This window comes from Danio rerio, chromosome 4, assembly GCF_049306965.1.
Source record: "Danio rerio strain Tuebingen ecotype United States chromosome 4, GRCz12tu, whole genome shotgun sequence".
Taxonomy (NCBI): Eukaryota; Metazoa; Chordata; class Actinopteri; order Cypriniformes; family Danionidae; genus Danio; species Danio rerio.
In genome coordinates this window covers 32,448,251-32,474,525 of record NC_133179.1, presented here as the reverse complement: position 1 = coordinate 32,474,525, position 26,275 = coordinate 32,448,251, and the positions used below count along the sequence as shown (strand labels likewise).

The 26,275-nt window shown below is 38.4% G+C and overlaps 2 protein-coding genes across 15 annotated transcripts in view; one reads left to right on the top strand and one right to left on the bottom strand.

Moving 5' to 3' along the window:
- LOC137490091 (uncharacterized) overlaps nucleotides 1–26,275 on the bottom strand; it is a 392,659-nt gene that overhangs the window by 10,267 nt on the left and 356,117 nt on the right. The window lies entirely within an intron of this gene.
- Nucleotides 1,063–20,276, top strand: LOC100536213 (G2/M phase-specific E3 ubiquitin-protein ligase). Of its 14 annotated transcripts, none has more exons than XM_073947695.1 (7): nucleotides 2,347–2,609; nucleotides 4,090–4,229; nucleotides 10,497–10,721; nucleotides 13,158–13,337; nucleotides 13,424–13,581; nucleotides 19,366–19,580; nucleotides 19,698–20,276. In XM_073947695.1, the coding sequence occupies exons 2-7, from the start codon at nucleotides 4,131–4,133 to the stop codon at nucleotides 19,922–19,924; spliced, it is 1,104 nt and encodes a 367-aa protein (XP_073803796.1). In that variant the 5' UTR covers nucleotides 2,347–2,609; nucleotides 4,090–4,130; the 3' UTR covers nucleotides 19,925–20,276. The 14 variants fall into 14 exon arrangements, 6 of the variants coding, with proteins under 6 accessions (XP_073803798.1, XP_073803795.1, XP_073803796.1 ...); XM_073947696.1 differs by having other exon boundaries at nucleotides 4,090–4,259; XM_073947694.1 differs by having other exon boundaries at nucleotides 1,294–4,229.

The following is a 26,275-nucleotide window of genomic DNA, read 5'->3' as shown; positions in this document are numbered from 1 at the left end:
TGGGATTGTGTGGTGATTTGGTCACTGTTAATTTTGTGTTTTTTTGTTAGGTTGCAGTGTGATTGCTGTGAGCTGAGTGTGGTGAGAACACTGCTGCTTGGGTACCTCATCTGTCCTCACTTTCTAGGTAACCATTGGCCATTAGTGTTTTTTTTTTTTTCCTTTATTTAGTTTATTTACTTTTCCCACCTTGTTTGCATTAAAGATGGAGAATATTTGTATCTTTTTTATACAACAACTTGTGAAATAAAGTATAATTGTTCTCCTGATTGTAAGTCACTTCATTTACCCTCTGCTAAATCGTTTTCTCTGACAAAAAGTCATCTGGTCACACTATGTATTTTATAATTCTCTGGAACATAATTAATATTGAACTGTAAGCACTTCTGTCTTTGTGTCGTGTCCTTTGGAAGCCAAAATACAGAAACAGACGAAGCTCTGTGGAAACAGCAGCGTTTGGACACATTTTAGCTCTCTGCTATAGCGTTAGAGCGCCTCTGGCCACGGCCCTTAGCTGCGCAGTGTGTGCGCGGTAAAACTACGTTTGTGATCTCACAAGGCCCGGAAGTATTTTTTGTAGTCCCCAAAATGTGTTCATTGTAGGCTTTGCTAAGCTAACTCTGTAAAAACCAAGGTCTCCCTTTACATTGAACTTTGATCTTTACATTCAGAGATACTGTTTATGTTCACACAGCTACATTACACTTCAACTAAAGTTTAAAATATGATATTGTAGTGGACCACCCTTTAACTACAAAATGTAGCAGCTAAAATAAAAAATCTTCCATCAATAGTCCTATAAAACGACAGCAACAAAACATATAAAGATGGCTAAAGTCAACTTATTTTTCCAACGTCATTATTAGTGATGGGTTGTTCAAAAAAAAAAAGCATTCTTACAGGATCCAGCTTTGAACATTCCACTTTATCATCCTCCTTTAAAGATATCATATAGAATTAATTTGAGCCGGAACACACCTCATGTTCACATTCTTATGCTGGCTCCGTTAAAACCGGACCAACATTTTACAACACAATTATAAAAATTTATTACCATTATTCGGAGCATTACACTGACACATAGCCACAGGTAAACCCAGGCACATAGATAACACCTTAGTCTTCAAAGACACAGTCAAACCTCCTTAACTAAAAATCTATTGTCCATATTCATACAAACAAAACACATTAGCCTCACACACATAGTACAACACAATAATTAACCTGATGACAGATGAGAACACACTTTTAACACCCTCTGTCAGCTGACAAGAAAATACACATTTGCATGGCTTTGACAAAAAATTGATGGTATAAAATTTCAATACAGAGGCGAATTTGCCAATAAATTTAAGAATACATACACTGACTGTTAAGGGGATGGCTAACAAACCAAAGGGCCCCTGGTTTTCCAATCTATCACCACTAACAGGAATAAGTGTTAAAGTAATTAAAATTAAACCTGAAGTGAGAACCCTTCTAATAATCAACTAGGAAATTTTAAATTTGACAAATACATCAATTGTGGCCTAGCCTACACACACAGACATACACACACACATGCACACACCACACACAAACGCACACATTATTATAGATATACCTTCATAATTATGGGTAAATAATGTGATTAATATCATGTATGACAAATATTTTCATGGTTTTTCATTATGAATATGAATGTCATTTATTTGAATGTATTGTCATGATGATGTGTTTTATGATGCATACTGCCTGTTATACTGTTTTAATAAGTTGCACTGACCTTTTGATAATTTTCCCCTGAGTAATTCATACTAAGAATATCTTCAATATTTCCCCTATCATTATACCCCATCTCAGTGGTGACAAAGAATTTATCTGTTTTTGATTGGACCTTCTAAACACATTGAAAGAGACCTGAGACCAGTTGTACAACTCGCACTTGCTGACACCTTTTATGTTTTGGTCATGTTGTAAAATAGGAATCATTTTTTATTATTTTTGTCTCTTTTTCTTTTAATCAAACAATTATTTGTACTGGTCATGTAAGGGTCATATATTAACTGAACTTCTAATGTTGTGTGTGAGTGCTGTGCATACTAATTAGCATTTTTGCAGAAGTAGATAGATGCGGGTCCAAAATTAAATTCAGCTCTGCAGAAACTTCCTGTCTGAAGAGAGGTGTTAAAACTGAACACAGAACACAGGAAGTTTTTTGTTGTGCAGAGAATTCATAGAAAAGAGGAAGTATATCGAAGGTGCGGCCAATGGAGGACTGAACAATGACTGACAAGTGACGTTACACCAAAACTCCACCTGTTAAGATCAGTTGTGTACATATAATGGAGTCAGGAAATGTATGTCAGTTGCGAACCTCTTGAATGTAATTCTTGTATTGCATTGGGGTAATGTAACCCAGAGCTCTGTCATCGAATTATTCATTTTTATCCAATAAATTGTTAAAATTTTTGACATTGAAGAAAACCCTCTCCAGACCTTTTCTTATTGAACACGCATGGAATTGGCTTGATATTCCAACAATTTGGTGACCTCCGACGTGGAAAAGGGGGAGAGGAAGTTATTGATCTGTCGTATTGCATTGACATCATCAGCGCCGAAAAAATAAGGTAAGCAGAAAACCTGATATGTAGGATTGATGTAGTTAAAATATATAAGCATTTGAAAAATTCGATGAGTTTAAATGTATATATGCTTTAAGTGATAACCGGTTGGTAAATATTAGGGTAGTTTAGAATAGCTTAGAGGAGTGGTGCAGCCAGGGATTTTATTTTATGTAAATGTTTGTCTGTTGCGTTGGTAACTAACAGTTGAAATAAGCATAGTGTACAGATATTTAGTCGGCTGTATATAAGCGAATATGATATTCATTTAAATGTCATTTAAAATTGTGAAATTTCTGTAATTGGGAAAGTGCAAAAAGTTTGCAGGTGAAAATTTGATTGTTGGAGGAGGATAAATATATTTTATGATTGTGTATGTTGTGTAAGTTCAACATACAGAAGTTCATTATTCTGTGTGAAAAACACTGTAAATTTGAGGAAGTGAAAGTGTAAAAAAAATGGATAATTCATTTGATAAAGAATGTGAGCAATATGGAAAATGTCCCAAACAAAACTAAAAAACTCAATGGGACAAGTGGTAATTGATTGGAACTAAGAAAGAAAAAAAATTTTTGGAAAGGAAATTAGAAACAATATATGAGAAGCTTAAATGTGAAAATGAGTGGAGCTATGATTGAACTGTAAAATTGGCTACACTCTTGAGAAACAAGATTTTTTACAAAGTTTACAAGATAGCAAAAGGGGGCCACAAGGAGGTTGTGGTAGTAAGAAATGGAAAAATTTGTTGGAATTTGTAATGTGGCATGATTTTGGCATTTGTGGGAACGGCTATAGAAAGACAGATGAGGAGAGAAAAAGAGGAAGTGCTCAGACAGACAATCTTAGACAGACTGACAAGAAATAGGAAGTCAGAAAAAAGGAGCCACTCCTTTTCATGAGGAAGAAACAGTTGAAGTAAGAGGCAGAAGGAGTAAATTATATTAAAAGAGTATATGAAATTGTTTTGATTAAATAATGATAGACTGTGATATAATAATTAGGGATATAGTATAAGTTACTAAATAAACAGATCTATTTCAATGTGGTAAAAAAAAGACAAGTGAAATAAAGAACCAATGAGAAATATGTTTAATATAGTTATATTTGTTGAAATGGAACTTGAAGCGATACAAATGAATATATTAATAAAGAAAGTAATCTAATAAATAAAGGAGTATGACTAAAACCATAGACCAGTAGTTTGTTGATTAGAACAATAAGAACAAATAACAAAATAATACACATAGGAAATGATAAAGAGAAATTAAAATACAACATAAAGACCAGCTAATAAAGAAACATTACAATAGATACATAGAAGAAAAAAAAGAAGGGAAAATGATCAGAGTTGACAACAAGAAGGAAGAGTTCGGTCAGTAGGAAAAAATGAAGATTAAGAGAAGCAAAGACATAGAATTTAGAAGAAAAGCAGCTCAGACAGAGAAGGATTTGATTTTGTTTGGATCTAACACTCATCTTTTGACAGTTGAAGAAGATGCGAAGTTGAGAGAAAGAAGGGAGAGTGGAATGAATCGTGAAGGAGAGTGTGAAGGATGCAGTGAAGACGCAGAACAGGCCAGATGTATGGATCAGGAACTGGGAGCGGCCACAAAGTCCATTAAAAATGTGATAAGGGAACTGAAACACAATGAAGAGGTGATAGCACACAAAACCAGACAACAAACTAAGAAAGTGAAATTAGCAGATCACGAAAGTGAGGAAGAATGGGTTGAGGTGAAAGAGGATAGCAAAAAAAGAGATGATGAAAATGCAGGAAGTGAGGAGGAAATAGGTGAAACATCAGAAATGGGAAATTCTCTAATGGCTCCACTGTCCCTTATGGGGCAGGTAATCTCTAAAGCGGAACTGGGACTATTTGAACAGGAATCGGGTACACACAAATTTCAATCAAGCACTCCTTTTGGCAATGTGGCAACTGCTTGGGGAGCAGTGATGAGAAAAAAATTTCCAGCACCACCTGGTGGGATACATAACATAAAATTCACCCCTAAGGTAGATGAAACTCCAGCAGCATACTTAATGAGGTGTAAGCAGGAGTGGGAAGCCCAAACTGGGACACATCCTCATGCTAACCAACTACATGAATGGGTGTTCAGATCAGCTGTGTTGGAGGGTACTCCAAGCTGTGTTAAAACGGCCCTAAAAGATAACCCTGACATACCAGTAAGTGGCTCGGTCACCTGGGAGAGGTACTTAATTCATCATATGAACATAGCTAAAAATAAAGCTGATGTGAGCCGGTCTGAGTTTGAGGAGTTGAAAAACCTATTAATCAAATTGCAGGTGAAGAAAGACAGACAGAAACTGATTAATAAAAGAAAAAAGAATAAAGAGAAAGGTAAACAGTTGGTGCAGTCACCTGACCCTGAACTATATTACATGGCACCTATATATAACCAACCACCCAAACGCCAACATCAGGTTAAAGGACCAAATAGGGGAGGCATGGGGGGTCAATGGGGTCCCGGGGTTTACAGTGGGCATGGGCGTGGAGAGGGCTGTTTCCGGTGTGGGCAGCTAAATCATCAGGTCCGCGACTGTTTGGCTCCGGCTCCACCTAGACCCCAAGTGCAATGCTTCACTTGCAACCAGTGGGGGCACATTTCAAGGAGATGTCCCCAAGGACAGAACCCGAAAACCCAGAGAGGGGGTGCACAAAGAGGCCAAGGCTTTGCAACACCACACGCAGGGCTAGCTCCAAACCGTGGTAGACAAAACCCAGGACAGAGTGGGACACAATATCAACTCTGGGGAGGACATGAACTATACTGAGGAGGCCCACCGGGAGACCCAAGCGTGGCTAAGGTGGAGCCAATGCTATCAATGGAGGTTAACAAAGACTGTCTGAACTTTTTGGTTGACACGGGCGCTACCTATTCCGCACTGAGTGGCCCTGTCAACCAGGACTTGATTTCACAAAAAAAAAAAACTGTGGAACTGTGGATTTCTCTGAGGAATGTGAAAGACTGCCTTTAACTAAACCAATACCCGTGTCTGTGGCTGGACAGCAATTAAAACATCGATGTCATTTCTGTTGTCTGACAGAGCCCCATACGAACTTACTGGGCAGAGACTTGTTGATAAAGCTGGGTGAATTAATTTTATTTTGTGCTGATGGTGTCATTGTGAGATTTCTCACAGGAATGACTATGAACTGCTCACTGGGCACACCAAGCCTGAGAGGACAATGGTTGCTGTCAGCGATACGAGAGCCTGGAGGAGCTGACATTTACTGGGGCAAACTGGAGCCAGAAACCATGTCGGGATACGGCCTTCTCTCGCTTTATGCTCAATGGAGGTCTTGGGTAACCCACACTACACCATACATGACTCCCACTAACCCACCACACATGATTTGTATTCTGTGACCAAAACTAAACTGATTTTATAATAATAAATAAAAATTAGAAGGGTGTGGTTGGCAAATTAGCAAAACATATATGGGTCACAAGGTGGCATGGGAGAGAAAGAACAGATCATGAGGTGGCGGCACCAATGCTAGAAAGTTTACCAAGCCAATTATGGCCTACAGGACCAACAGATGTGGGTTTTTGCTCCTCACTCTCAGACACAAATCAAAGTTAAATAATGAATTTAAATAATGAAAGGCCGATTTGGCAGCCACAGTATCCCCACAAACCACAAGCTGAAGCAGGTATTGCAGATGCAATTAAAGGATTGTTGACTATAGTTTTATTAGAACCATCAACCTTACAACCAAACACTCCGATTTTACCTGTAGAAAAACTAAATATAGGAAAATACAGAATGGCTCATGATTTAAGAAAAGTTAATGCGGTATTGAAAACCACCACAATGCCAGTTCCAAATTAATACACTGCATTACCAGCTTTACACCAAGAGAATAAGTGGTTTTAATGTCTAGACTTAGCCAATGAAATTTTCTGTTTAACACTGGCACCAAATTAGAGGGATGTGTTTTCATTTATCTTTAGGGGCAACAATAGAGGTACACAAGAGTACCCCAAGAATTTATATTATCAGGGTTGTTAAATCACGCCCTGCGAGGCCCGCTGAGTTATTGCCCCTTGGCAGAGGGAGTGTTACTGATACGTGATGTTGATGATATTTTACTTGCAGAAAAAGAGTAGACACCTAATTGATTGGGATTAAACAGGTGCTATGAAATTTATATGGAACTAGATTTAAAGGAAGTAAATAAAAATTAGAGAGGATTAGATGACATTCCTCAGGATGAGTGGTGTCTGGGCAAGGTCGAGTCAGAACGCCAAATAAATAAGCCATTTCAAATAACCGTAAACTGGTGACTGTAAAAGACATGGTAATAAGACTAATATAGATTGCAGACTGAAATTATATTTAGAGGTATCAGAAACTGCAAGAAAAGAATGAGGGTGATGTTATAATTGATTATAGAGATATGGGAGAAAAGGTGAATGAAAAGTTATCTGCTAGTCATGATTGACAGCTATAGTGAGGCTGGCCAGATTAACTTGACAGTCAATATAGGGGTGTAAAACGGCCTGGAGTTAGGCCCAGGACAAAAGGGGGATAAAACAGAAAAAGGGGATATCTGACTAATTGGAGTGTGTAAAGCATGTATTGGTGTGGGAGCTGAATACGATGCAACATCAATGCATGAGGCCAACTGTATATTAGATACAGGCCAACACAAAAAGGGAAATAGAAACAGAAAGAGAAAATAAGACTGATTTACTAGCATATGACAATCTGACAGAAAGTGTGTGATTAAGTGTGTATGGACGTTTCCCAGAGATGGATTGCAGCTGGAAGGGTATCCGCTGTGTAAAACATATGTTGGATAAGTTGGCTGTTCAGTTCACTGTAGGGACCCCAAATTAATAAAGGGACTAAGCCTTAAAAAATGAATGAATGAATGAATTGGACAAATTAGATAATCACATTTTAAAATTATTTTATTTTACACGTTATGTTTTTGAATTTTTAAATTATTTTTATTCTTTTATTTTAGGCACACTTTTTATCTTTTATGTGAAGACATTTTTTATATTTTTTATTATTTTTTATTTTAAGAAATTTCCATGACTTTTTATCTTTTATTTTAATACCTTTCTAACGCTTTTTAAATCCTTTGTTATTTTAAGACATTTGTATGTTTTTTCATAATCTTCTATTTTAAGACATTCAATGCTTTAAAAAAATCTTTTATTTTAAGATGCTTTTTGAATCTTTTATTTTAAGACATTTTTAAGATTATTGTATTTTAAACACATCATTATGATTTTAAGATTCTTTTATTTGAATACATTTTTGAAGATCATTTTATTTTAAGCCATTGTTGTTTTTAAATCTTTTATTTAAAGACATTTTAAGATTTTTATTTTAAGCCATTGTTGCTTTTGAACCTTTTATTTGAAGAGATTCTTAAGATTTTTATTTTATCTTAATTACATTGTTGTGCATTTGATTTTCCCATTTAAAGACATTGAGGGAAAAAAGAATCTAGTTTAAATATGTTTGAATTTTGGTTTTAATCATTTGGTGACGAGTTTGAATTGTTAGTTTAATAACCTTGTTATGATTGAGTTCTGAACTTTTCATTTTAATAATTGTTTAGTTTAATCCTACTTTGAAGCTGTTGATTTTTCATCCTAAATCTCAATTGTAATTTTTGTTCAATAATGACTTTAAAATGTTGAAATTCAGTCTGAACTATTCAAGGGGATTATAATTTTGTATTAGTGAATTTCTAATTCCAATCACAAGTGTTTTCACAAGTGTTGATCTTTGATCTTAATTATATAGTGGGATTTTTAATTGGAGCATATCTTTATGGGTCTGGATTTCCTTTTGATCAGATTTTTATTTTTTATGTTGGAGTTTTTAAATTTTGTTTACATTTTTATTATTCTCATTATTATCCTAATTTTGGTGGGGAAGAAGAAGAAGAAAAACCTTTATTGATAAAGTGTATAAGAATGGAAAATTTTAATTATGGGATAATTGGAAGTTAATAAGATTGTTGGGAGTATTAAGCCTGAATATAGCAAGTATAATCCTTATTAAAAGAAGATATCGGAGTGACTTCAAGAGGGAAGAGACTGCACCACCGAAGAGGAGAACCAAGAGTGTGGAAATTATAAACTGAATCCAGAAAAGTTAAAGAAATTGAGTTAAAAGGGGTTTTGGGCATCATCTAACATAATAAATGAGCACTACTATGTTAAAGATTATTTTGAATAAGAGGTAAAACAAAGATTTAGGCAAAGGCCTGCAGTAATGACAGTTAAAACATTTGTGGGAATTTGATTATCTGTTTTTGTTTTTGTGTGCTCCAGAGAGGAGCAGAAAGGGGGACTGTTGTAAAATAGGAATCATTTTTTATTTTATTTTTTTCTTTTAATCAAACAATTATTTGTACTGGTCATGTAAGGGTCATATATTAACTGAACTTCTAATGTTGTGGGTGAGTGCTGTGCATACTAATTAGCATTTTTGCAGAAGTAGATAGATGCGGGTCCAAAATAAAATTCAGCTCTGCAGAAACTTCCTGTCTGAAGAGAGGTGTTAAAACTGAACACAGAACACAGGAAGTTTACTGACAAGTGACGTTACACCAAAACTCCACCTGTTAAGATCAGTTGTGTATATATAATGGAGTCAGGAAATGTATGTCAGTTGCGAACCTCTTGAATGTAATTCTTGTATTGCATTGGGGTAATGTAACCCAGAGCTCTGTCATCGAATTATTCATTTGTATCCAATAAATTGTTACAATTTTTGACATTGAAGAAAATCCTCTCCAGACCTTTTCTTATTGAACACACATGGAATTGGCTTGATATTTCAACAGTCATATATTTTATGCTTCACCTCATGACTTTCTCCAATGCAGAAAAACACAAGTTCATAATTGCTTACGCTCCATGTTATGTATATTTTAAAGTCAGGTATGCATCTTTTAATCTTGGATTTATCTTTGAGAATTTTATGTTTTTTTTTATGGATCATTTAGGAATTGACTGAATGAATTGGCATAATACACATTTACCTGACTAATAAATTGTTATGTTTTGAATTATTCAAACAGAGATTGTGTTATTATCTCTAGTATATTACGTTAAGTCCATAGCACCACAAGCCTCTGTAAAGGTTAGCAACGGACTAAAACACGTTAGACGGAGCAGTGTGGCACGTTAAACAATGTTTTAGAGATTTAACTATCATATTGGCATTAATTAAAGTATATTTAGACTGTAAAAGGCCAATAATGGGTTTTCCATTTAGAACAACAAAATATTATTGAGACTAATCTAAATGTGGGTAAGTTAGGCCTTCATCTACAAACTTATACTATATAAATCATTTGGGAATTATTCAAAGTTACTAATAGATTCTTGATTCTGAAGTTATGATTATGGTATGACTAAAATAGTTTGTCTTGATTCAGTAGATAACAGATCTATGGGGACCACATAAAATATCCTAAATTGAGTAAGTAGGGTTCTGCCTGTTTAGGAGAGTGGTTAATCGCCTCTGTTTAATGACCAAGACTGTCAAACTTGTGTTTAAGAGATTTTATACTTGGCCGGTGCAAGACTCAGGATGCTATAGGAATCTGAATAAATGAGAATAATATATAATAACAAATCGAAGACAATATTCAATCTTAAATTTAAAATAATATTAAAGAAAACAAAATAACTTTATTAATGTTTTATAATTGGAGTCTGATAAAACAAGGATAAATATATTAATATTCATACATACATACATACATGATTATATAAAGAATTCACTTTAATGTGCGATATGACTAAAAAGTGGTCATTAACTAATATTTTAGTTTTTAGTCATTGTAGACACATGCACTAAAGAATGTTTTTGTTTGTTTTTTTTCTTTTGTAGCTCATGTCTTCATCTGGTCACTTTCTGCAAACATCTGAGCTGCAACCAAGTCACATGCCACATCAATTTAGTTGTGATTCCTTATCTGAAGGCAGTGTTTCTGCAGTTGATTCGGAAATTCCAGATATTCCAGAAGATGATTCTTTTAGTCAAAACACTGACACAGCTATGGATTCAGTACTTTTGGCAGCTATTACAATGGCAAAGGCTGAGGCACTGCTCATGGTAATGTGTCATGCAGTAAGACATAATATAACAGGGACACAGCTTCATGATTTATTACAACTCATAAATGCCTTGTTTGGCAAATAGGTGTTACCCAGATCAAAGTATTTGTTTAATAAGGTTTTTCACAACAATTCAGACATTGTGGAGTTTCACTTTTACTGCAAAACTTGTAAAGTTCCCTTATTGAAATCAGCTTCTTGAACAGTGCAAGCTTTTTCATCAACATACCAGTTGCACCTCAAATTCAGACGCTCCTTGAAACTCTCCAGATTCAAAACAGCGTAAGCTACCGACACCAAAGGCCACAGAACGACTTTGTCATATCAGACATTTATGATGGTGAAATGTAAAAAAAGTTGTCAAGACCAGGTGGAATTCTGTCAGATCCCAACAATTTTTCATTTAATTTCAATTCGGATGGCTCACCTGTGTACAAGTCTTCCAAGTTTTCTATATGGCCCGTACACATGCATTTAAACGGTCTCCCTCCTAAAATGACGTTTCAGAATGTAGTGTTGCAGGTTTTTGGTTTGGTACTCAGGAGCCAGTAATGTCCATTTTCCTCAGACCCTTTGTTGATCAAGCCAAAACACTGGCATCCAAAGGAGTGTCTTTGAAAAAAAAATGGACAATTTGTCCACAGCAAAATTGTCGGTATATGTTGTTGTGTTGACTCAAAGGCAAGACCAGCCATGCAAAACACCACACAGTTTAATGGATACTTTGTGTGTGGCTTCTGTTTACATCCTGGCACAGGTGAAGTACACTATGACTGACAGGGTAGCTATTAACATGTTGGCTGATATGGAGCAAGCAGTAGCACAAAACAGAAGTGTCAGAGGAGTGAAAGACTCATAAACATGCCATATTTTAATATAGTGTGGGGCTTTGTTCCAGACGACATGCGTGCTGTCTTACTTGGTGTCACTAGACAGGTCACAGAGCTTTTTTTGAATAACAGTGATCAACCCTACTGTATTGGGAGTCCCAACTCTATGAGGGTGCTAGAAAACAGGATTAAGGACATTGAGCCACCACACCTATTAACATGACTACCCAGACCTCTTGCAGAATTCAAGTACTGGAAAGCTTCAGATTGGCGAGCATGGCTTCTGTTTTACAGCTTGCCAGTCCTGAAGGGTGTCCTCAGGACAAGTTATGTGAAGCACCTAGGCCTGGTGTCAGCAGTATTTCTTCTTCTGAATGAGAACATTACCATTTAAGACATCAACAAAGCAGATAACATGTTTTTTGAGTTTGTGATAATGTTTCAATTGCTGTATGGTGAGGCATCTATGACATTCAATGTGCATTTGCTAACTCACCTTGCAAAATCAGTGACATGGTGGGGGCCACTCTGGGCTCATTCAGCATTTGTTTTTGAAACTGAAATGGGGGTCTGTTAAAACTAGTGCATGGAACAAACTATGTTGCTCAGCAAATTGCCAACAAATTACTTTTGTACAGAGCAATACCACTTTTTATTACAAGGTATGCAGTTAGTGAGTAAGTGAAGGAGTTCTGTTTTGATATGACAAACAATCAAAGAGTAAAGAGTTTCACAAAATTCCAAGACACTACTGTTCTGAATAGCGGCAGAGTGATGGAGACTACAGAAGTTGAAAAACAAGCTTTCATTTCTGCACAGCAACATGCACCAGATGAAATGGTAGTGCACAAGAGAATGGTGCACAAAGGGTTAATTTACACCAGCAAAAACTACAGCCTTAGTAAGAGACGCAAAGAATGTTTAGCAAAGATGAGTGATGGTGTTTGTGGAGAAATACAAAATATTCTATCCTTTCATTCAGAAAGAGGTACAGAGATTGCCGTCCTTGTCAAAAAGCTTCATACAGCTTCCTCCTTTCCTTTGTCACAAGGTTTTGGGTCAGTGTCACACATCAGTCTTGTATGTGGAAGCCTTTCTTCACCAGTGTGTCTAGTTTCAGCAGACAGGCTAGAGCAGAAATGTTTAGTTTTAAAAACAGGTGATCATTTGTGACTTTCCAAATGCCGATGAGAGAGACTAATCTTAATCACTGATAATCATTCGAGTTTCTTGCTTTTTACCTGAAGTAATTTTAAACACGAACTACTTGCTAAAACTATTATTGGCTACAGTTCTGATTAGCTTCTCACATTCATTATGGATGTTTGGATTCTGAAAACAAGGGGCATTATTTGTTGGTCCGGATGATGCCAAATTCCTGCATTTCTGCAGTAAATGTAACTATGTGTTGTAGATTATTGAGTAAACATGCCATATATACTGCTAAAAAAAAATAAAGGGATCACTTAAACAACACAATGTAACAAGTGTTTACTTTTTTTTGAGCAGTATATAATGTCCCTTTTTATTAATCTGTAGGCTAGTTTGGAATTGTTGATAATTAATATTTTATATTTTTTGCCTTTGTACTTATTGTTTTTCAGCAATGCAGAATGATGATAATTTTTATTCGGGTGTTGCCATTGCCCTCTCAGTGGTTCACGGGGGACCAGGACCACAATTTCTTTCATCAAGCATTTATAAGGGCTTTGACAACAAGCCCTGAGGCTACTCTCATTACCGTGGAAGAGGTCAAAGAGCCCATGCTCTGCAGCTTGCAGAGAGTAAGTTTTCTCAGAAATGTTTTGAGAAGTATTACTTTTTAAAGCGTTCACACACAATGTTCTCTTGTTATACTTCCTGATTTTAGTTAGCTTCTGGGGACTATGATACCGTAGAGAATATTGTGAATATCTTAGATATGGCTTGGACATTTGCCATAGTGAATGATTTTCAAACAGCCAGAAAGGTTGCACTAGATACAGCCCATTGGTACTGTCTTGAGCGTAGCAGCTCTGCATTTGAGAGGTATGTACTCTTGTTCATATTTTTGTGCAATTTATAATCACATTTGTTTAAGGTACTTAAAATAGGTAATACATTTCTAACTACATGGAGACAGGATCAGCAACAACCGGGTATAGAACATAGGGAATATGGAAGTGCAATGCAGGTTATGGCTATAGATAAGATTTGCTTATGTGAGAGTTCTTGAATGGAAGTGTGAGGTAAGGATCCAGGGGAACACAAAAAGAAGAGGAGCAAAAGGTAACAACAGGTAAAAAATAAAAAGGTAACAAAGATGACATCCAGGTAAGTAGCGAGCAGAAAGAGTCAAAAGTGGAACTGTAGACTAGACAGTGGTTCTGACAGTTTTATGAGGTTGGTGAGCTGACTGTAATCAGATGAGCGAAGTCAGGTCAGTGAAATCCCTGATGAGGGAGGCTATAGTGGCTGTCTGACCGTTTGAAAGTTTCAAAACAATAACACCATTTTTTATATACCATATTTTGTCATTGTTTTTTGTTCAGTTCATTCTTAGGCATGTGCCACTTTCTTGATAAATGGAATCATATTTTGTTGTTAAATAATATCCCTTTACTTCCCTGTATTCATTTGTACATAACTATTCAATGTGTTTGTAGTACTTATATATAAGAATAATAATAGTTACAGTATTATAATATATAATTTTTATTAAAGATAAGTACTTTCATTACAGTAATTAGTTACTATGTAAGTCATTACACCTATAAATGTTTTTTTTTTTTGCGCTTTTACTAATAAGGTAATTTGTAATTGTAATATAATGTATATACAAAATACATGTGTGGCATAACCAAGGGATTCAATAATGTTCAACAGCTAGCACGACTACGCCACCCTGGAATATGGCCAGGGACCTATATTTTATATTATAAAGGCAACACAGGTAAGCTTGCAGTAAATGGCAAGAGACGTGGATTGGAAAAATACATACAAACTTTATTTTTTTCAAAAATGCATCAAAAAGGGGGACAATGTATATACTGTTTAAATTCAATAAAACCCATCTACTAAAAATACACTACACGCACACACTAAAACACCTGGATTTAGGAGTGCAGGAGCTGAGACGTGACAGCAGAGAGTAAGGGCACAACAAGGCCTCCACAGCAAGACCACCAAGACCTGTGACACACAAAAGTCTCTTCTATACGGGGCAATGGAAATGCATCCTTCCTAGTCTTTGCATTCAATTGTCTTTTTTCTTTACCAAGACAATCGGAGACGCATATGGACTACAGCTCTCACGTATAATTTGGGCTTCCAACAACTGGTTTATGTGAGTTTTGACCACATCATACTCAGATGGGGGCAAGCGTCTATACCGCTGCCGAACCGGAACATCATCTGTGAGGGGAATATCATGGGAGATCAGATTAGTACACCCCAAGTCCTGGTCATGATTGGAAAAAAACAGACTGATATCTGTGTAAGAGGGTCCTCACCTGGTCCTGCTCCTCCATCTCCAAAACAGACAAGTCTAGAGAGTTAACTTGTTCTTGTACAGAGGGTGCAATCCCACAACCTTGAGAACTCACAGTAGCCACCACCTCCTTCACTTCAGTCACCCTGGGAGGTAAACTCACCACATACACGCTACACAAAGAACCTAGTAAGGTGTTCGGAAAAAGAACTGCATCTAATGTTCCAACATTGAGCACTGGGATATAGACTGTCCCTCGCACAACAGGCACCAAGGCTGGTGAGGCCAAAAGCCCTGCCGGAAGTCCTGACTCCAGTGGTTCAAACAACACAGTGTTCCCTGAATAGTGCTCTGAACAAGTAGCAGCAACGATCTTCATTGTACCACCTGGAACACGGCACTGGTAACGACCTCGCACCCTTGTCTTACCTACTTGGCCAAATACTGTCTGGGGCCCAATCTCATGACAGTGTTGCAAAGCCTGCATCACAGCACCAGGGAACCCTACTACTGGTGGAGAATCAAATAAGGCCTGCCCATGTTGGCCAAAGAGCTCCTGGTAGCACCGGTTCAGCACATTCATCCCCAGCACCCCAGGGAGCCGAGCACACATGCCACCAGGAGGATCTCTGACCACCAATATCCCACAATCTGGAACTATTTTGCCACACAGCTCCACGTCTAACTCCAAATAGCCAATATATGGGATTTCAAGCCCATTAGCAGCACGTAGTTGGAGCCATTGGCACAGTTTTAGATGTTCTTGACCCCACGGATTATAGTTTTCCAGAAAGCAGCTCTCAGTTATGGTGGTCACCATGGAACCTGTATCAAACAAACAAGTGATAGGAACACCACCGATGTTGACCACCAACTGAGGGCAACCTGACATTAAACGGGACACTGAGCTACCACTAATTAGAACATCTGAGCCCTTAATTACCCCATCCGAGCTGTAGCTCAACAGCCCGGTGGGTATTAGTTTCCCGAGGGCTGACTTGCCTGACGGGGCCCCTCCACTGGTAACACAGCAGTAGAAACAGAAGACGACGGACCTGGCAATTATGCATTACATTCCCTGGCAAAATGACCTGGGTGGTGGCACCGCCTGCAGATCACTGGTCCAAAGTAGGGGGAGCGACTCCGCAGAGGTACCCCCTGATTTTCGGCAAAACTTTGAGCAAGCTGGTTCAACTGACGTTGTTGTGCTTTTAACATTTCTCTTATTTCGCTTAATTCAGATTGCGAGGATGCCGCTGCATTTGAATGAGTTCCCCCCTGAACCCCATACTGAATCCCATATGACAATGGGACAGACTGGCTACGAGCCCGCGCCCCCCCAGGCATACCTTCTTGTTCCCACCTAATCGCCTCGCTACGCACTTCAAGCAACGTGGCAGTCGGTTGACGGCGGACTAATTGTTTAAGCTCACGGCGAAGTGCATTATCTGCTACATGTTCCACGAACTGGTCTCGTAATAATACTGGAGCATTTGGTATGACCCCCGAAAACCCTTGTTTAACTTTCTCCATCAAGGCCATCAAAGCAAGAGAGATTTCAAGTAAGCTCTCTCCCTCTGACTGCCTCCTGGAGAAAAAGGCTTCCTGTAATGCCAAGTGAGACGGAGAACACCCAATATATATATACACATTCTCATAATCTATTTATTAGATCTGAGAGTTCCGTGAGTCAAAGCTAACTTCGCAACACGATGGCGCAGCCAGGAGGCCCTGGAGGAGGACAAGGTCCAAATTTTGCTGGAGCTAGGGATGGAGGCCAGCAACAACAACCTGGTGGAGGTCCCCGACGCCCCAGAAATTGGCAGAACACTGATGATGAATTTACAGACCGCATGCTAGACATGATGGCTGATCTAAGAGTGCGAGTCCCTCGGGCTGGTTACATCCGCACAGCGTGGGAAGACCAACACCATGACCCACTGACCCCACCTCAGCCGCACCGTATAGCCATTGCTCCGGCAGACAACCCGGAAATATTTGACGCAATGGGCGGCGGTGGACGCAACCTGCGATCTATGCTCAGATACGTGGATATACCTCCATTCAACCTACACATCATGGATAACAACCTCATGGATGTTCTGACGGTGACAACTGCTAGCTTCATCTGCTATTTGAGGTATAATAGAGCTGATCTCAGGAAGCAACAACTAATCCTGGAGACAATGGTCCCGCAATTGCCCGAACATATAGTGATAGGCACAGAGGAGGCAAGGAATTAGCTCAACCGTCTTCTCGACAATGTTCAGGCCCTCAGGGACGCATTCTGGTTTACTGATGGTCTTGAGGCAATCCGACGGGCAGACCAGAATGTACCCCAAGGTGCTGAATTGTGGGATCAACAGGCTGCAACGTGGCGACCCCAGGTGAATCTGGTTGGAAAGCTAAGATTCCTGCACATCATGGCATTCATGCTCCAGGGACACCGAGCACGAGATGTAGCTGTAGGGGCTATAATTCTAACCGTGGTGTCATTCTCAGTACGCGGGAACATGTCGGCAGCAAAGGTTACGCGTGTTGTGACCGAGTTAGCTCCTACAATGCCTTTCACTGGGGAAGCCTTAACCACCGGCGATATCCAGTTGACGTGGTCAAATTTTGGTCATTATGTCGACGACCGAGTTATGCCAGCCATTGTGAGGAGGTGGCTCGCTTACATACCGCAGCACGCACTTCGAGTGCGGGTTGTGTTAGCGCAAGCTGCAGGTTCCGGTCTAACCTCTCTTGATGTGATCGCGCGAGCGATCCATGAGAACCCTTCGTTCCCATGGGTCCTGATACAGCGGATGTATCCAGACCAGTGGGACAATGCCGGTCTCGCAATGCGGCGTGTTGGCAACAACACTTATTATGGATTCCGCCATGATCTAGGACATGTCCGTGCTAACCAGTTTAGGCACCTAGCAGCGTTCTGTGGGCCTACTGATTGCACTTGGGGACGAAGCGCTGGGGAGATACCAGGGCTTTCAAAATGACCGTATTCGGGCGGACATCTGGAACCGACTTATCTTGGGATATGTGGCAGCGCGAGGTAGAGAGGCACTAGATGTGGATCGCCCAATGATTGATGACGAGGTGCGCATGCAGGCCACCATGGCGGACCAGGTGGCGCTATATCCTGCCGACTACGCCAAAAATGTGGCATAACCAAGGCATTCAATAATGTTCAACAGCTAGCACGACTATGCCACCCTGGAATATGGCCAGGGACCTATATTTTATATTATAAAGGCAACACAGGTAAGCTTGCAGTAAATGGCAAGAGACGTGGATTGGACGTGGATTGGCGCACAACACACTGCAATGCTAATGGATAATGAATTACAACCCCTCTTAATGAACCCTCTGCTGAAGAAGCAACCCAAAAATACAAAATATAAGAGGAAGACACAAAAGGGTTCAACAGTCTTGAATATACATACACGAAGACTGTTACAAATGAAAAAAAAAACTATTTCAATAAAGCATACAAAAAAAAACAATGTAATAGAAAGAAATCAAATTAGAAAATACTAATTTCAAGGAAACCAACACAAAAAAAAAATTAATAATTATGTATCTAACAAAACTAGGCGAAATTACCCATATATAAAGAAAAAGAGAACACAAGGACCATTCGAATCGGTCAACCACAACCTTCAAATATACGGTCCTAGCACTGAATGTGTAGGGACACTAATGTTTACTACATTAAAACGGCATCATCCCCAAAAATACTTAAACAGCATCAAAGCAGCAGTTAAACAGCGGTTAAGCAGCGGTTAAGCAGCAGTTAAACAGCGGTTAAGCAGCAGTTAAACAGCGGTTAAGCAGCAGCGTCGTTTAGAAACCTCCCACGTAGCTATAGGTTGTCATGCGGCACCCAGCAATCATTTTCGGTCGCAACACTCAATTTCGCCTAATCAAGAGCATCAGAACACCAACACAGAGGAAAACGGGCTCAATCAATAATTAATAAGTCCTAAACATATCTGTTGGGTTAAACATAGTTTTGTAATGCAGTGAAACAAACTGCTGACTGCAGAAGAGCAGCCGTAGATGCAGTCCAACACCGTGATCCATATAAGATGCAACACTGCCGGCGAGTGACTGAAAGCGGGAAGTGACCAGTCGGAAGGGGCGGGACTCGTGACACATACCATCCTGGTTGTCATTTTATATCTTCCCCCACTAATTACTAATAGGGTAGGGGGTATGCCACCCGCAACCACAGAGGGGCTGCGCTTGTCTGGCCACACATGAATAACGACAAATTCAAGAGTTATTTCTATCTATGGCTTGCATTCTTGTTCGTAATTCCAGCTATTACTGTATCTCAACAGATTCAAAGAAGGTCTGAAAACCCTTGGTGTTCTGGAGGCAATGCGGGAAAATCCGGCTTCCTTTTCAAGGGTCATGTGTCATCATCCTCAGCAGTTCACCTACATGAGCTTCTTTACAATGATGCGGACTGAATTGAATCTACCAGGTTCTTCCAAAAGGAATACAGATAATCTTGTTCTTTCTTTCTGGAGAAACCTTTTGGTTGAGATTAAAGGTAAAGGAAGTTATATGCCTTCTTTGCATGTTACTTTTCATGGTATCTTTTTTAATACCAGTTACTGCCATGCTATATGAAAAGTAAATATATTCCTGTACACTTTTTGTTTAACAGATAACTCTAGTGAGCTGCAGTACAGTGACATCTTTTTTACCGCTGGCTTGATAACCCTCCCACCTCTTGGACTGAGACCTCATCCAGGCATTTACTTCCTTCACAGCACTGAAGAGAGTGAGATGTTACTACTTCCAAAAGCAAGTACATGTGCCAAGATTCTGCACCTTCAAGTTGTACATCAAACATACACTGATATTAAAAGCAACATGACTTATGCCATTTAAAATTGCCAAGGCTTTGGGTTTTGCTAGTTTTTTTTTTGTTAACTTTGAAGAAAAAAGGTTTGTGTAAAGTTGTAAAACTTTAGTTTTTTGTTGTTGTTTATACCTCTTGAAAAGGCACACGTTCCTGCATTGAGGCCATAGATGCACTAAATAATTATCAATAATCTCCAGGAAAAAAAAATGTTTAATTGATTTTCTGAAACATAACATGTATATTTCTTTAGTTTATATTAGAAAGACAGTGACAGTTGTAAAACATTTTAAATGATACAAAGACATATTCAAATACAAATCCATGTTCACGCAGCATATTAAATGTAATTGCAATCTGAAATAAAGTCTCTGACAAAAAGATAGTGATTAATGCCATGGTTGGTGTCATCTGTTAGTGAATTGTATGGATCTTGTAAACGAGACAAATTGTCAGGATTTATTCTAAGATTACTTTCTGGAACCAGTATAACTGCCTCTTCCCGAACTACAGGGCCATCATAATTAATACCATAGTCTTCAGTTTGTTCCTGTGTTAGAATATCTAGACTTGGCTGCAAGAACATACCTGTGTGCCACATTGCCAAGGGTGTCATAGTTTGGGAACTTACAGGGCACCTATGGTAAAAAAATCTACTTTTCAAGCTGTTTGGACAGATCTGTGTGTTGGTATAGTGTATAGACCGTCATACTGTGGTGATATGAACACACCCAGTCCTTTTTTTTTCAATTTAACTACAAAAAAAAGGGTCGGCCAATTGGAGCTGTTTTCAAATCGATCGCACCTTTACGTAGGTGTGCGATCCCCCCGCCCACCAAATTGATTGACAGCTGCGCGCATTAACATGTTCCGGTAGTCACGTGTATATGTCAACAAGACCAGGCAGACATACGCAAATCAACCGGGAATAAAAGGTCTGTTCTGTTCGCTAGGATCAGCAATCATCATCAAATGTGATTAAGAGTAAGTTTCACATGTTTAAAGTGTTTTAAAACAGAGTATGTGTGTAATTAATTACAGCGTTTTACTTCAGCTTTACTTCATCAGCACAGCCGCGTGTCAGAACAATTATAAAAGAAGACGCTTCAATCCCGGTTTGTGGAAGTTAAATCAGGTTTATTTTGTACATTAGCATAACAGATATCCACACAGTACTTGAGGTTAGCCTTAACTAAGCTAAGCGCGCTCTGTCTGTCTGTCTGCCTGCCTGCCTGCCAGCGCACTTTAACTTTGTAACGATATTCTTTGTGAGACTCATCAATGCCACTTCACAATACTGATTAGTAAAGGTTAGTTCTTACTGTAGTATCTCACAAACGCTAAGTGAGACCTTCTTCCTTTAAGTCTGTCTGTTTTCTGACGCAGCTGAGGGAGGAGGCATGTAGAAACAGTAGGCGGGCACTCGGACTAAAGGCGCAGTACGACAAAACCACCCCCTGCTGGAAATCAGTAATAAACAGCATCTTGTAAAAGGTATAATAAAAAATCTGATGGGTATTTTGATCTGAAACTTTATATACACATTCTAGAGACGCAAAAGACTTATATTAAATCTGAAAAAAGTATGGTGGTTCCACTGCTGGCAAAATTCTCTTGCTGATCTCTGTATCCGCTCAAGGTACACAAAGCCCAGAGGTCAACTTCATTTGTGGAGTCCAATATTGCACAGTGCTCCATATGTTGGAAAAGTTGTTTATAAAAATCGGACATCACTCTATTAATGTCAGCCCAAAGATGTTCAATTCTCTGATTGTGTACACTACGCCCCACGATAAAACTCCTTCTTTCAGTTCCTCGATTGTGAATCATGTACCTGGCCACTTCAATGTTCTCACCACCTCTGACTCTGTATGGCAAGGCAAATCTTATGACACCCAGCTGGAAAAATGTAAGTACTGTAGATGCCCTATTATTTGTACAGCACTCAAGATAAATTACTGTCCTGCTACAACCATCAATGCATCCATGGAACACAAATCTCCATGCAATTAATTTGTGGTTTGAATCAATATGCCTAAACAGGAAAAAGAAAAAAAGGGATTTGTGAATACATAGAATGTTTGATTTATAACATTATCATTATTATATACCAAAGATGATTTGGTCCTCTGACCTTGTATACTCTCCTGCTAATTGAGTGTCTTGTACATATCATGGTGCCAACAGGGTCAACTGCAAAGTGTCAAGATGGCGCCAGTGTTTGCGGCCTGCCGTCTGAACCCTCTACAGTTGTTTTTAATATTAATCTTAGTTTTATTCTTTGTGGCTCAATATTCTGAGGTTTTGTTGGTCTATGATCGCCAAACACTCTTGAACATTAGAAATGGTATGGTAAATCGGCTGATCGGCGAGCCGCTTGCACCTACAATCACCCTGCTTCACTGTCTTTACCAGCTCACCTATGCCGGCTTCCCTGCATCCTCTTTTCGAGAAGACGGCACAGAAAATGTGGTAAACGCAGTGGTTTGTTGATCAGTCTTAAAGCGCGTTTGTTGGATGCAGGGATGAACTGCCGGGGTCGCTTTTCTTCGAACCTCATTTCGGATTTTTACAGGATTATTCTTTACCGCACATCTGATCCCCCGATCCAGTGCTTGGTTTCTGTTTTTCCAGCCTCTTGTGAAGCAAGCACGCAGATTTGTTTGCCGCGTTGTCGAAGGCGAGAATTGGATTTAAGTCATCTTCGCTAGCTACGACGAATACCACGGGTAAACAATCACCACCAGGTACCAACAAGACTAACTCTGGTCAATGTAAGATTCAATTCAATTCAATTCAGCTTTATTTGTATAGCGCTTTTACAATGTAGATTGTGTCAAAGCAGCTTCACATAAATGGTCATAGTAACTGGAACAGTGTGGTTCAGTAACTGGAACAGTGTGGTTCAGGTTTTAGTGTTTAAGTTCAGTTCAGTTCAGTTTAGCTCAGTTCAGTGTGATTTAATCATTACTGAGAGTACAAACACTGAAGAGCAAATTCATCGTTGCGTAGCTCTAACAAAATCCTAAACCATGCGAGGCAGTGGCGACAGCGGAGAGGGAAAATAAACTTCACCTGATGGGAGTGAAGAAAAAAAACCTTGAGAGAACCAGTAGGGCACGACCATTTTAATTTCTCCGCTGGCCAAAAGTCTTGTGCAGAACTTCATTCGCCGTGGTTTATGCGGGATCCATTTTGAATAAGACATTCATATTGAATGACTTTTTCACTGCTAGAGATTTGGATTTCTTATTTCTGACTGAAACATGGGCAGTTGATGGGGACCTTAGTCCATTCTCTGAACTTGTCCCAGTAAACTGCACTTGTATTGATAATCCGAGGCGCTCTGGCAGAGGGGGAGGTCTTGCGACGATTTTTAAAAAACATTTAATTGCCAGCCCCTACATGGTGATGCTTTCTCCAGCTTTGACCTACAAATGTTTCAGATAAAAGAACGCTCAGGACCTGTCCTATGTGCATTAATCTATCGACCTCCTAGGTCTACTAAAGACTTTATTAAACAGTTTGGGGTCTGTTGAGCAGTATTTTACCTAGATACAATAATATTTTAATTTTGGGTGATTTTAATATTCATGTTTGCTGCCCAAAAGACAATTTAGCAAAGGATTTCTTAAATCTCATTGACTCTTTTAATTTGACACAGCATGTGCAAGGGCTATAAAGAGAGATAAACTGCAGGTGTCATATGAGATCTTTAAGGAATCTCTCTCTAATTATCAGCGTTCTATGAAGGAGGCTAAGAGGAAATATTTTTCTGAATTAATCAGTAATCATCAAAATAAGCCTGATGTTTTATTCTCCTGCATAAGTTCTGTGATTAACCCTGGGTCTAATGTTGTTATGGAGGAGTCATGTGATACATGTGAAGCTTTTTTAAACTTCTTTACGGAGAAGATTTCTTCAATTAGGTCTGGAATTGCTAGCTTTGATATTGTTTTTCCGGAACCTCATGTGTCCCCTGCTGCATTTTTTAGTTTCACACCTGTCTCTCTTGTATCTCTGACTGATACAGTAGGCCAGATAAAACTTAGCAGCTATCCATTGGATATTTTACCATCAAAGTTTTTGGTAACACTTTATTTTGATGGTCCATTTGAGTATTAGTAGACTGTCTGCTTAATATCTGTGTATACTGCTCCTTCAACAGACATTTAACTGACTATAAGAAACATAGCAAGTACATGTCAGCTTACACTAACCCAAACCCTAACCCCAACCTAACAGTCTACTTATAATCTAATGAGAATTAGTTAGCATGTAGATACAATGAAACTTAAATTCAACAAACGGACCATCAAAATAAAGTGTGACCAAGATTTTTAAGCAAGCCTTTGAGATTATTAGCCCTAGTATTTTATCCATTATAAATAGGAGTCTTGTTTCGGGTGTTGTGCATTCTCAATTGAAATATGCTGTAGTGCAAACCTCTTGCAACCTCAAATCTGTGCTGTCCAATTTTAGACCTATTTATAAGCTACCCTTTTTATCTAAAATTCTGGAGAAAACAGTTTTAACACAACTGCAGAGCTTTCTGAAGCTTAACAGTATTAATGAAGTTTTTCAATCGGGTTTTAAGGCATATCACAGTACTGAGTCTGCACTGCTACGTGTGTTAAATGGCATTCTGGTATTTAGGGACTCGGGGAACTCTGTGATCCTTATGCTTCTTGACCTTACTGCAGCTTTTGACACTATAGACCATGAAATCCTTATTTCTCGTCTTGAGAATTTAGTAGGCATTCAGGGTCTTATTTGATCTTATTAGATCTTATTTGTCAGACAGCTTTTGTGTTAACGTTGGTCAGACCTTTTCATCCTCCAGACCCCTGACATGTGGAGTTCCACAAGGGTCTATACTTGGACCTATTTTATTTTCTTTATATATTTTACCTTTAGGATCTATTTTTTGTAAATATGGGGTGGCTTTTCATTTTTATGCTGACAACACTTAGATTTATGTCCCTTTTAAAAGTATTGATAAAAAGGGGCTTGACTCCCTTATGAGATGTCTAGTCAAGGTTAAGAGCTGGCTTTCGTCAAATTTTTTAAATTTCAATGAAGAAAAAACTGAGCTGGTCTGGCTATCCTACCCCGCTGCATTTATCAGGTTTTGGCGAGCTTTCCACTTATCAAAAACCTGTTGTTAGAAACCTAGGATTTCAATTCGACAGTGATCTGAAATTTAACAAACAAGTAAATACAGTTGTAAATCCAGTTTTTTCCATTTTTGACTTGTGGCAAAAGTAAAGTCGTTTCTCTCTTTTAATGACCTTGAGAAGGTCATTCATGCTTTTATTTTGGGAAGACTTGACTATTGCAATTCTCTGTATGTGGGTATTAGTCAAAATGCCCTAAATAGATTGCAATTAGTACAAAATCCTGGTAGGTCACTGAGGTCTTCTGATGAATTTATTCTATATATACCAAGGTCCTGGTGTAAGCAAAGTGGGGATTGGGCTTTTGCTGTTGTCGCCCCAAAACTCTGGAACTGGCTTCCGCCCCACATCAGACATGCTCCAACTCTATCTGTTTTTAAAAAGCGTTTAAAACGCCATCTTTGTTCTTTAGTATTTGAGCCTTTTTAATGTTGAGGGGTTTGGCTTATGTTTTAATTATGTATTTGATGTAGATTTTATTTTTAGTATTGATTGTGTTCAGCACTTTGGGCAACGTTGTGTTGTAAAAAATGTGCTATATAAATAAACTAACTAACTAACTGCTGCAAGTCTTTCGCGAACACGTCTTCTTTGGATAGATAGTTCTCTACTTCTGAGACTTCCTATATTGCAATCAATGTCAGTATCATCAGTATAAACTAATCAAAATGAGACATATTTCACACATCTCAATATAAATATCATATTAAAGGAATATTTAACCCAAAAATGTTTGTTTACTTATTATTATTTTATTATTTAATAGAAGACATTTACCTTAATGTTATAGTCTCTACTCCTGCTAAAAGATGAATGCCGCAGGGCCGTTACAATTTTATTGTTAAAGGTTTGCTGCCTTTTTCAACTGTGGAGAATATAAGATATAAGTATTTCAATCATAATTATATGAAGCTGCGAGAATACTTCTGTGTGCAAAGTAAACAAAAATAACTTTATTCAACGATTTATCTACGGGAGGATCAGAAAGCTCTTGGATTAAATCCAAAATATTTTCATTTGAAGATAATTAATGACAAAATTTCATTCTTTTGAGTGAAACTAAACCTTTAAGCAGCAGTAAGCCTCACAAATACTTAAAATTGATTGACTTAAAACTTAGAACTTTAATAAATCTGTTTACAGTAATATATTGTGTTAACTACACTTTGTTAATTTTGTGCTTTTGTTCCTTTGTTTATTGGT

Excerpts from the sequence above, each read along its gene's own strand:
- LOC100536213 (XM_073947694.1), top strand. The coding sequence starts at position 3,990 with ATGAAGATTAAGAGAAGCAAAGACATAGAATTTAGAAGAAAAGCAGCT. Across the intron at positions 4,230-10,496 it reads CCACAAAGTCCATTAAAAAT|CTCATGTCTTCATCTGGTCA; the intron begins GTGATAAGGGAA and ends TTTCTTTTGTAG. Across the intron at positions 19,581-19,697 it reads CCTTTTGGTTGAGATTAAAG|ATAACTCTAGTGAGCTGCAG; the intron begins GTAAAGGAAGTT and ends TTTGTTTAACAG.